The sequence below is a fragment of the Panthera tigris genome, chromosome A2, assembly GCF_018350195.1.
Source record: "Panthera tigris isolate Pti1 chromosome A2, P.tigris_Pti1_mat1.1, whole genome shotgun sequence".
In the NCBI taxonomy this organism is placed as follows: domain Eukaryota; kingdom Metazoa; phylum Chordata; class Mammalia; order Carnivora; family Felidae; genus Panthera; species Panthera tigris.
In genome coordinates this window covers 90282869-90296067 of record NC_056661.1, presented here as the reverse complement: position 1 = coordinate 90296067, position 13199 = coordinate 90282869, and the positions used below count along the sequence as shown (strand labels likewise).

General features: G+C 35.6%; 1 protein-coding gene across 9 annotated transcripts in view; it reads right to left on the bottom strand.

Moving 5' to 3' along the window:
• DMTF1 (cyclin D binding myb like transcription factor 1) overlaps positions 1-13199 on the bottom strand; it is a 47207-nt gene that overhangs the window by 14425 nt on the left and 19583 nt on the right. For all 9 annotated transcript variants that reach the window (XM_042965448.1, XM_042965467.1, XM_042965460.1 and 6 more), the window contains 5 exons: positions 9735-9849; positions 8774-8850; positions 3913-4070; positions 2766-2798; positions 1749-1858 (listed from right to left, as the gene is read on the bottom strand). In XM_042965448.1, the coding sequence (XP_042821382.1) occupies positions 1749-1858; positions 2766-2798; positions 3913-4070; positions 8774-8850; positions 9735-9849 (493 nt within the window). The remainder of the gene's footprint in view (positions 1-1748; positions 1859-2765; positions 2799-3912; positions 4071-8773; positions 8851-9734; positions 9850-13199) is intronic.

Sequence of the window (13199 nt, the reverse complement as noted above, 5' to 3'; positions counted from 1 at the left end):
AAAAACCCTCAAGGCAACCTTGCTATTTGCTTACTTGACAACATCCCTCAAGACCTTGTAAAATGAGACCACTTAACATCAGACCACATGTTTGTGTGTTACCATATATGGGAGACGAAGTAAAAAAATACATAGAAAACTACATGTGGCGTTTGGGGCTCAGTTCTTTAGGTACGAACCTAACTGAGCGGTGCCAGCAGGAATAAAGTTGCTTCCTGGAAAGAAAAGCCTCGGTGTTATGACTCTGTGCGAGAATCCTGCTACATTACTGGGGGGCTCGTCTGGGATTCAGACAGTGCATTTCCACCTCCTTTGCCACCGGGGCTGCAAACCTCGGGGTGCCGGGAGAGGCAGCCTCACCTGGTGCCAGCAGACCGCTTGATCCACAGGAGACCAGCCCTCCTGGCACACCGGGGCAACAACCCCCGTATGTGCTCATGGAACCCAAGAGGCCCAGGAACCGGCTCAGGGATGCCCATCAGCCTTCTAAGAACCCAGGTTCGTTTTGGCAGACCTGCCAAAGAGGCAGAAGGGGAGCCTGATCACCTCCCAGAGGTCCACTAATAGTTCCACAAGGGACGAGGAACGAAGCTGCAACACTAAGGTGTTGGTGCTGGGCAGCAGGTTGGAGTCGCCGTGTGACTGTGTATGGGGACTTGTGTCTCCTTCATTTCCTTGGTCAACGACTATAATTCGAGCCAACTGTCTCTGGTTATTCTACCTCAGAACGGGGACTTGAGGGAATATTCCCAAGCAGCTGCTGAAACTCCTTTTGTTTCGGGGAAATTCCCTGTCTTCTCAGGACTGACATGGACTGTCTCGTTCCACTGGTGGCAAACAAAACAAAAGAAACCTGGAGTCTGCTCCTCTGAGCTGCCAAGATTTAAAACTGGGAATTCTCTTCTCTGCCTTCCGCTGGCACCTGTCTCTTCTGCCTTCCCTTCCCCGCTCCTGTTTCTGCACCACCTGGGGGGCGGCTGGCACAACTGGCTCCTCAATGCCTCAGGCACCATCAGCTCCTCCTCCCACCCTAGATGTCCAGGAACAAAGACCACTGATGTCAGATTTCCCCACCAACGTTGCAGGTAAAAATTAACCAAGGGGAACAAATTGTCTTACGTGGACTCAAGTAAAACGTATTCAGTGTTTAAGCTAATTTAAGTTTGTTGGTTTGAGATAGATGTTTATCAACATTAAAAAAACTTTTATTCTACCTTGATTTGCTGAGGGTCAAATAAGCTCATGTTATCTCTGTTCCAATTTGTTAACAAAAGGATGACTTAAAGTGACAGTTAATTTTGTCCGTCTCTTAAGTTTTCATGGGTAATTGTTAAGATAGCTTTCAGTCTTTGGTAACCTAAAACGTTAATGTTTTGCTTGCAGGTAAACTAAGATTGAATTCATTGGATATCTAACAAGATAAGAGGCTAAAGCACTAATTACTAGATGTGGGTTTGTGCTTCTGACTTGTGGCAAAAAACCCAAAAAACCTAAGGATCTTTGGAACTGGTGAAAAACATGCTTTGTGCTTAATGGGTTTATAAGCTTGCCATCTAAAAAAAAATTCTGATGTAACAGAGAGTTCACAATTGGTTACTAGTTTTCACTGGAGACTAAGGTTTCTAAGAGTTAAAATCCTGCTACAAAGTGAATGACAAATTTCTTCCCAGGACAGAAGACAGGGCATAAGTGAAAGGCCAGGAAGCGCCAATGGAGACCAGAGAAGCCAGTGGGGGCGCTCACAGTACCTGTGTTGCAAGTATCCTTCATCAGTCGGCACCGATCTTTGACGGAAGACGCGCTTCTTCCTAGCGCCGCCCCTATTGTTGCCCAGTCATTGCCATGCTTTATCCGGAGCCTAAAACAAGAGTCTGCCAATCAGCATTTGGTTCAACTGTTTTCTCCCTTTTAATTTCATCATTTATTCTTCATTCTTCTTCTTCCCATTTGAGTGGTTTGGAAGTTGTGGGCAGCAATACTTTGAGAGCCAAAGTTTGAAAGTGTGGCCTTTTTTTGGGGTCCACAGTTGTCTGTGGGTGAAAAAAAAACAGGCAGCAATTGCCTTTTTCCTGGGTCAGAGAAGAAATAAGTAACTTGGATATGTGTTCAAAAAAGACCAAATTTCCCCTCAGGTTACTGACAATCTCCCAGGCAATCCCCAGATTGTTCCCTTTTGAGTACTCCTAACAAGCTCTTCTCAGTCATCTGAAAAAGTTTCACAAGGTGCTATCATTATAACAAGGACCAGCCTTCAATTTTCACCATGATCCATACAATCCATTTACCCATACTTTATGGCCCTGCTCAACGAAGCAAAATTATTTTTCCTGTGGAATAGCCTTTATAAGGTAGAGTCTGCCCAGATATTAAGTAAAACATTTGCTAAGTCATCATTTTAAACACACAAGTAGCACAACCCTGGTTTTAATTCCATATGTAAGTTCCTGAGGTCCAGTCTTCAGGCCACCAAGAATGGCCATCTAGTCTCTTCTGTAACCCTTATCAGTGGTCTGCCACACATTTCATTCGGCAGCTCACAACAGGAGACTAAATTTATGGGCATTTATGGGCATACTCTGCACGTATGGATCTGAAAAGTTCTTTTTTATGGTCTCTCATGCTTAATAGCACGATTAAATATACCAGTCTACTAAAACTCTCTTGACATTTTCAAAATAAAAGTTTTAAACACAAAGATATTTTTTTTAGAAAGGTAAAACCCAACTATCAGAATTAATGAAAAGGAAAAAAATTGTTAAACTTACTCCTTGAGCTTTTCAATTTCTTCAGGTGTATATCTAGAAATTTAAACAAATTTTTAAAAAGATGAATTAAAACAAAGAATGCTAAACAACCTTGATAAAAATCAGATTTTCACTTAGGGAGCCAATGATAATATTTTTAAAGTGACTCATTTCAAGGTAAATGACTGAAAATTAAAACTAATGCTTCTATTTTTTTGCAAAAAAAACCTTTTAGCTGTAACAAAAGTAATTAATGTATATTTTTCTCTAGGAAAATTCAACATTTAAAACATATTGGCTCCTATTCGGTTTAACTTTCCCTTTATTTCAAAACTGGTTTCAGGTCCTCTGATAGTTATTCCCAAAGACTTATGCATGACATTATAAACCAGAGCCAAGATGCAAATCTATGGTGAATTCTCACAAGGCACTGAAAAATTTAAAATTCTCTTCATTTCCACTACCCATGCATGGACATCTGCCATACTCTTGCTTTAATGTAAAGGCTCTTTTTCTTTAGTTGGGCAAGTACTCAAAACAGCCATTGCAATTTCTTTTTAAAAGCAGTATCTAATAAGCTGTCCCTATGACTACCTAAAATTTCCAAAGAGAAATTATAAATATGTTAGTAACACTATATAATCATTGAGTTGAAAAAAATGATGCCTTCCCATAAATGTTGCCTATAACAGAAATCCATGCATTGTATTCAGAAATTTAGTTATTTTTCCACTCTGGTTTTATTAAAAAAAAAAAAAAAAAAGTCACTAACCTAGGAAATGCTATACTATAAAAAAAAAAAAAATTGAATAGGAACAATGTTACTGATGAATTGAGGTTTTTCCACACTTCCTAAATCTTTAACCACTATAATACATTTTATTATAATGTTACTTTATTACAAAGCAGAGTTTGACGTATGAAGACAGCTAAGTCTAAAATCTGACATATATAAGCGGATTTAGATTCTAGTTTCTAGGAGCCCTTGTTAAAATGAGGTTTCCATATTTATAACATGGAAATGGAGAGAAAAAAATATTAACACAACAAACTAATCATAGCTGTCTCCAATTAAAGTTTTAATCATAACTATACTTTAAAAAATGAAAGCTCCTTAAGGTATTTCCCCTAATTACATGAAAACATGCAGCATTACAAGTTTTCATACTTTCCCACATGGTTTCTGTCATCATACATGCGAAGCACTCTTCTATAAACTGCAAACAAAGGCCGGTTCAGACCCCATGCTATAGTCCTGTAGAAATCTTTTCTTTCGTCTTTTGACATCTCAAAGATGATTTCTGTAGCATCTTTTATTCCGCGTGCCTAAATGGGTTACATTTCTTTGATTTAGGGATTTCTGATAAAATGCATATGGATATACTATGCTTTTTAAAAGTTGTTTCTTTTATGTTCAAGATCACCAATGGCATTTAGAAAAATAATGCATTGTTAATTCATTAATAAGTCAAATATAAACTTTAGAATGTTTCAAGAGATAATAAAGTGATACTTTAATGTTCCAAAAAGAAACTGTATAAAATTCAGTAAAGTTGTGTCAACCCCTTTTAGAACAGAAAAATATTAAAATCTAAAGTAGAAAATCATAACAAAATTAATGGAATGAGGAATCAAGTAACAGAAATGACAAGCAATGCTAAAAAATGCTTCTTTAAAAAGACCCATTAAGACTAATAAAATATGAAAAGATAAACTTACAGCAAAACTAAAAAACAAAACCATACTGGAAATGAAAAACATGGGGCCTAAATAGAAATGCTACAGAGAGTAGAGAATTAAACATTATGAAAATTCTATGGCAATAAATTTGAAAACTTACAACAAATGAACAAACTCCTAGAAAAATTAAACTTACCAAAACAGACTCAGGAAGAGAAAGAAAATCTAGTAAGCATAGACCATCAAGAACATTTAATAAGTTATTAATAATTTTCTCACAATGGAAACACCAGGCCCACATGGCTTTATAGGTAAATCCTACCAAACAATCAAGATAATTCTGATTTTTAAACTATTCTAGGGGATAGAAAAACAGGCGGGACACTTCTTCATTCTCTTTATTAGGCTGACATAACCTCAATAACAAAACCAGACAAGGACAGTTTCAGAAAAGATTTTTCAGGTAAGCTCATTCATTAACATAGATCCTCTAAGTCCTTAAAGTATTTTAGCACAATGAACCCAACAATGTATAAAAAGGTTAATAATCAATGCAAAAAGTGAGCTTATTCCAGGAATACAAATTTGTGTTAATTTCAGAAAAAATTAGTTATTAATTATAAGATTTATGGAAAAAATATAAATATCAAGTTTGGTTTTGTTGACAATTTGATAAAAGAAAATATTTAGCAAGGCTGCCGCTTACAAAATCAATATATAAAGTCATCTGCGTTTCTATAGAAAGTTCGTAACAAAGTTTACAAGTTCTCATTTACAGTAACATCAAAATTAAAAGCAATAGGACTAAATCTTAGGCAAGTTACCCAAGTCCTTCATGGAGGAAAACAAACTATCAAAAGGCATTAAAGAGGAATTCACTACAATGGAGGGCTATACGATGTTCTCATTAGCAAGATGAAATACTATAAAGATGTGAATTCCCCTCAAACTGATGCACAGATTCAATGCAGTCCCCCCAACAAATCCCAACAGTTTCCATTCTCTGCAACCTGATTCTAAATTTATAAAGGAAGAGCAAAGAGCCAAAACTAGCCAAGACATTCATAAAGAGACTTGTTCCACATTTATCTATACTTGTGCAGGTATCAACAAACAGAACCTGGGAACATATTAGAAAACCTAGAAACAAATGTGTGGAAACTAGATCTGGGACAGAATGGACATTGTACATTGGGAAAAGACTGATATTCCATAATGATGCCAGGACAACTGCCATCCATACAAAATAAAACAAAAAACCCCAACAACAGTGAAATCCTATCTCACAGCTATGGGAAAAAAAAATCAGTATGAAAGGCAAAACTAAAACTTTTATGTCCTTGATGCAGAGGAGGAGTACCTTAAACAACCATGCAAAATATAAAGGTAAAAATGATTATTTTTATATTGAAAATTAAGAATCTTTTTTCATCATATGACCCCTAGGGAGAAGGAAATGCTAGGCCACTGAATTGGGACAAGATATCTACAATACAAATAAACAAAAAAACCATTAGTAACCAGCATACGTTAAGAATGTCTAGGGGCACTTGGGTGGCTCAGTCAGTTAAGCATCTGACTCTTGATTTTGGCTCAGGCCATGATCTCAGGGCTTGGGGAGATGGAGCCCCACATCAGGCTATGCGCTGAGAGCACGGAGCCTGCTTAGGATTGTATTTTTCTTTGTCCCTCACATATGTGTGCTCGCTCACTCTAAATAAATAAATAAATAAATAAATAGTCTAGAAAATGAAAAAGAACCCTATGGAAAAACTGACAAAAAATACAAATAGGAATTTCAAAAAGGAAACACTAAAAATGGCCACTAAGCATATATTAAAGTATGTAATCAGAGAAATACAAATTAAATCCGTAATAAAATACCATTCACACCCATCAGATTTTTACATATTAATAGCAAAAAACCTAAAAAGACCCTAAATGACCACTGACTGCACCTGGGTAGGTATTTATCCTAGCATAATGAAATACAGCTAAAAAAGTCAACAGGGAATGGATCACAAAATCACAACAAACAACAGAAATCAGTTAAAGAACACTCAGGATAAATCTATTTACATAAATTTCAAAAAGAAGTAAAATTATACTGATATGCATTATATACATTCTTTTGAATATGTAAAATTTCAGAGTAAAAAGTCTCTAAATTTTTTAAAATTAATTTTCTTTTTTAAGTAATCTCTACACCCAACATGCACTTCAAACTGACAACTACAAGATCAAAAGAGTGACACACTTTACTGACTGAGCCAGCCAGGAACCCCAAGTTTCTAAATTCTAGAATCGAAATTTTTCTTATGCAGTTTCAATTATGCAAATAATTAGGCCTAATATTTATAAGCCTAAATATATGAAAGGCAATGTGTTGCAGGATGACCATACAGTGAGATGGAAAGATTTTCTTTTTCTTCTGTTTTTTTTTTTTTTTTCAAACTTGTGACAGTTACTTTCATTTATCTGACATCTAATTAATTGGTTTAAAAATGGCACCACAATGTTCTTAAACAGCAGCACATAATAAAAACCATGGTCAAATATCAAACAAATTATCTTTTCCCAAGATCAGTACATCTTTGTGGACATTTCCTATCTCTGCCAATCCATTCATTATTCTCCCAGTTATCCAAAAATAAAAGATTCTGAAGTTACTCCAACCCCTCATTTTCCCTCTTCCCCAACATCCAGTCACCAGGTTTCCTTAGAGATTACCTGCTTATCTGCCCTTTCCCTGAAAATTCTTCTCCCACCACCATAGTTTAAAGTCCTTACTACTCTCATCTGGTCAACTGAAATGGTCATCTAAAAGCTCTCAAATTTCAGTCACATTCCCACCCTTTAATCCCTGGAAACCATCTACTCCAATCCCCTAGACAAGAAACCAGCGTAATTCCCAAAGTTCAATGTTGTTACTGTTCGTCATTGCCTTATCTAAACCTGCAACATTTTTCCAGGTTTTTCCATTTTAACTAAAGTGTATGTGACCAGTGGACAACTTTAATACACTTCTAGATACATTGTCAATGGTCACTGCACTTGTGTTTCTCTTAAAAACAAACTAACAAACAAAACCCCCAAAAACTTAGTTTGCTAGGAATAATCTTTACCCATTAACAAAGAAATGAAGTGTTTCACTCTTTACAGTTCATAAAGCTTAGCTTGGGAAGAGTACAGTTTAAAATTAAGCTTTACAACGTGGATATTCTAGGCAGCAAATGTATTTATAACAGTGAAAAATAATATAAACCACTTAAGGATCAAACAATAGAATGGTTAAATAAATACTGTACTCCACCTATTCCCAAACAGTGCTAATGGTCTATATTTCAAACATGCACTAACTCCTTTACAGGAATGGTCAGCAAATCTCTGGAAACATTTCCTTGAGAAGAGCACAGATCTACTCCACCAATTCCTCACTTAACTAAGTTACCAGTTTTTCTCATTTTCCTATAGGAAAGAGTTCTAATTTTTTGGACTGGATTTCAAAGTCAAGTTTCCAGAGGCTAATTAACTCAGTTCAAGTTAAAAGGGCTAATTCAACGTGCTCTGGGTTTCATTTCTGATTCCTTGGTACTCAGCATTTACTCATGCTGTTCCCTCCAGCCCTATTCCAGTCTAAGTTCTATTTCTTAAAGATTCCGCTCAAATCCTTGATCTTCCAAGTATTTTCCCTAACTGCCCCAAACCCTAAAAATACACTCTTCCTTCTCTGATTTCATGCAGAATTTATCACTCACATGGTACAAACCCTTGTGTTGGTCTTCACCTGCTTTCAACACTCCCAAATGAACTGTTGGCTTTTCAAACACCAGTACCATGTGTTATAGGAATTCCTATCTCCAGTGCCTCAAAAATACTGTGTTCGAGAGACATTTACTGAAGAGGATGACTTAGCTAACATATAAGCCTCAACAGGAAAATGAACTAAATTATCCATTTTTTTTAAAAAGGGAGGACTGTCATGTCAGAAATTCACTCAAAGAAGAAGATGTGTATCTTAAGCTTTAGACAATACAAGCTTAAACTCTTAATTATTAGGTTGCTTGAAAAGACAGGGCCTTAGGGTTTTGAGAAGCTGTTAGGATTTTGTCTAAACTTTTGGTATTAACTAAAGCAGTAAAACCATTTTAAACTAAGAATTCAAAATTTGTTTAAAAACATACCATAATCATACACCTTACAATTATTAAGCCAAGACACATATTAGCCAATCATCCATTATAAAAATTACTGAAAAGCTCCTAATAAGTACATACAATATGATGCTTTGATAATTTTTGCAACTGGAAATGAAAAAATTAGTGAAACAAAAATATGCCATAAGATACCTTTAGATAGCGTTCAATATTGTTCATCAAAATATCAATTTCCTCCTTAGACCACATCCCCTGTTTCCATTTATGTCCTTTAAAGGAAAACAAATAATATTATAGAAAATGTTATCCTTCAAGATGGATAAAACACTAAAGATTTGCTTTGTGATTAAATAAATTATCTATGTGAATAAAATGTAGCTAATTTCTCCTTCATCTGAAATCTGAAAGATCTCCACGTAGTTGCTTTTGTAACCTCTGGTTTTTAAAAAAGAATACATTCAATCTTACTAAATAAAGACAGTAAGAAGTAAAAGACGAAAAAATTATTACTTCATATCAGTTATATTTCTTATTCAATAATAAAAGCCTGCTAAAAAAAGGCATGAGAATTATAAAAGCCAAATCATGCTCCAAACTTTCTGAAAAATTTATCCAATGCAATAAATAAATTTTATGGGCAAAAGAATGTGCACAAAAGATTCTAGGACAAGGTAAACATAATCCAATGGATACCAAGTGAATAATACATTCTTAATGAGTATTTACTATACAGTGGTTGAAAACAATCAATTTACTTACTTTTGCTTCCTTTTCTCATTTCAGAGTGGCATATCCATGACCTGCACTTTGTTGTAGCAGTTCCCTAACAATCCTTATGAACTCTGCAGCACTATAAAACACTTACTTTAAGCCACTAAGCTGCCTATCAGACCAAAGTTAGATCTCTGAAAAGACTGGTCTTCCCACTCCCATGCAGTAACTATACTGTCTTTTAATGGACATCTGTTTATAATTTACTGCATGTCAGAGAAATGATCAAGTACTGAAAAACAAATGTTGGTTTCATGGTAAACTCAATTTCTGTAACTACTCAATCACAACTATGAAGCCCCAATCCAAAATCCTGATGACTACCAGATCTTTTTACCTCCATTTTTTTCCAGTGGACACTAAAATTCACAATATAGCTTACCTTTGTTAGTCAGAGAATCTTTATCTTCTTTAGTTGTAAACCACGCTTGGCTAACTGCTGAAACTTCCTCATTACCCAAGGGAGATATTTCATCTAGTTGCTCATTCTGTAGAATCTTGAAGATGTAAAAGTAGAAAAAAAAAAAAAAAGTATATCTCGATTTAATACCCAATCTGATTCATCTTTGTGTGCAATAATAAACATTCTAAAACTCTACTAATACAGAATTCATTTGTTTCAGATATAGTAAAAATATATTCAATTTATAGAAAAACAAATTTTTTTTTGCTGTTCTCATGGCAGTATGAAAACGAAACTGCCTGCATTAATAAAATATGACCTTCATTTAAGCAAGTAACTCTGTACTAGTGGCTTAAATTTTATAGAATAATAGTTAAGATTCCATTATGTGACTGAATTAATATATCTGAAGCCATCTGTACATTCATATATGTAAAATGAGCTCATACATACAATAAAATGGAAATGTTACAGATGAGTGTCACGGTTGTTCATGTCCTTATAGGTTATTTGTTGTCTAAATATTTAGTCATCTGTAATGTACTCTCTTGCTAAATTTAAAGAATTAACAGGCTAAATCAAAAGACATTGCAAAATCACAGTCTGCTTATAGTTCACTGACAACTTTGTTTTAGCCAATCTTGAGAGTTGGTTCCTAACCTCATTAATATACCTTCTTCTCAAAGAACTATATGGTATTATTTATTATTATTATGGTAAAAATAATCTTCACTGAATAACATGAAGTTAAAAACTAACAACTTTATTGAGACCTTTATAACTCCAATTTTTTAGTGTATGTGCTGCTGAAGCAAGCATGAGATATAATTCACACACCATAAAATTCACCCTTTATAATATAAAATTCAGTTGCTTTCAGTGTATTTATCCAACTGTCACACCAGGTACATTTTCAACTACAGATATACCTAACCTAACAAATTCTGCAGGAACAAAGCTGCTTAAGAGAGTTGGTCTTGGGCTAAAGACAGCTATAGTGTGAGTCAGAAAGATCTGGAAACAGTGCTACCATTTCAGGCATGAGCCCACCTACCATAGGCAGATAAGAATAGGAGGAAAGTCACATGCCTAGTGACCACTCAATTCCATTTGGTCTCAGACTATATTAACTAAACTATGTCACTGGCTGGAGGTAAATCCTAAGAGATTGGACTATTTCTTGAATAGACAGAAATTGAATTTCTAAAATCAAGAGGAAGTGAAATCATCCTACTTGGAAAGAGAGAAGCTGTCAGTGAACAAACCAAGCACAATGAAGAGAAAAGCCATGTTTCTTTTGTCACCTACTTTATTTTTCTATTTGGGGGTAATGAATATATTGTATTTATTAAGGTGTTTTCTTAAATCCATGGGCAAAAAGCTAGAGTCACTGGAACAAGTATGAAAAGTTTTGTAACCCTGCATTTATGTGTCATACACTTTAGATTTTTTCTTTTAAAGATCAAGAGGCTACCTTTATAAAGCTGAGAATGGAGACAGACTAGACAGATAATGTCTCTTGTATTCTGAAGAACCCAATTATCTAAGATTTGACACAGAGGTTACTGTGATAGAGACTGCTGTGAAAAGACCTTGATACAAACAATATCTACTGTTAAGAAATGTAATGTAGAAAATATTCTTCTGAAATGATGTTCTCTTATATATTAATCAGTTGCTTAAAAGAATAAAATCATCATTTCCCAGAGTGAGTCTAAATACACAGGCCACTCTATGAACTTAGGAATACACTTGTCATGCTAATTAACTGCTCTCTTTGGACAAATACCTAATGCCTTTTGGCTTAAATTACCCTGATGAAGAATTACAATTATTACTTAAGTCATATAATGGTAAACATGTAAAAAGCCATCAAATGAAGCCAACAATTATTGTATTTTAGAACTAATAATCAACACTGTCCATAACAAATGAGTTAAATGAGGATAGTAGGAGACATAGTTACCTTAAATGTTATCTATCTACACGTAGTATGTAGATATTAAGTTTTACATTATTTTACCTCCATTTTCACTACTTTATGTAGAAGCTTTTTAAATTACTCAGATATGTTTAGTATACTTTTTTTTTTTTAGAGACAGAGCTTGAGCAGGGGAGAAGGGCAGAGGGAGGGAGGGTGGATGAGGGAAAGGGGGAGGGAGGGAGGAAGAGAGAGAGGGAGGGAGATGGGGAGACGGGGAGAGGGGGAGAGGGGGAGAGGGGGAGAGGGGAAGGGGGAAGGGGGGGAGGGAGAGAGAGAGAGAGGGAGAAAGTGAGAGAGAGAGAGAGAGAGAGAGAGAGAAAGAGAGAGAGAGAGAGAGAGAGAGAGAGAGAGAGAGAGAGAGAGAGAATCATAAGCAGGCTCCATGCTCAGTGTAGAGCCCCACGGGACCCTGATCCCATGATCTTGAAATCATGACCTGAGCCGATATCAAGAGTCGGACACTAAACTAAACCGACTGAGCCACCCACTATAGTGGTTTTTTTTGTTTGTTTGTTTTTGTTTTTTAAATGTAGCCTTTTTGACTTGGTTGTAGGGTTTCATGCCTATAACATACATTGACTTAGGAATGTAAATCTAAGCATTTGACCCACTAATGCCTCTTGCAACCACAAAACACTGTATATATTGGGAAATTTTTTAGTTTCTAATCATTTTTCAAGATAGTTCCATTGCTGAAATGGGACAGTATAGTAACTACCATAATATGCGAAATAGCTACACCTGCTATGACACAGAGGACAGAGCAAAAAGCAGACTATTTCTGAAATTTTAACTATGCTTTCACTCACAACCTAACGGTATTCTTATGAAACAAATATTAGAAACTATTACAAGTTTTTCATTGACTAAAATGGTTAATAATAAACCAAGAGGCTAATATGAAATTATAACTCACTAACTCTTAAGAAATAACCCAAACACTGGCACAAAAACAGACACATAGACCAATGGAATAGAATAGAAACCCCAGAAATAGACCCACAAACGTATGGCCAACTCATCTTTGACAAAGCAGGAAAGAATATCCAATGGAAAAAAGACAGTCTCTTTAACAAATGGTGCTGGGAGAACTGGACAGCAACATGCAGAAGGTTGAAACTAGACCACTTTCTCACACCATTCACAAAAATAAACTCAAAATGGATAAAGGACCTGAATGTGAGACAGGAAACCATCAAAACCTTAGAGGAGAAAGCAGGAAAAGACCTCTCTGACCTCAGCCGTAGCAATCTCTTACTCGACACATCCCCAAAGGCAAGGGAATTAAAAGCAAAAATGAACTACTGGGACCTTATGAAGATAAAAAGCTTCTGCACAGCAAAGGAAACAACCAACAAAACTAAAAGGCAACCAACGGAATGGGAAAAGATATTTGCAAATGACATATCGGACAAAGGGCTAGTATCCAAAATCTATAAAGAGCTCACCAAACTCCACAC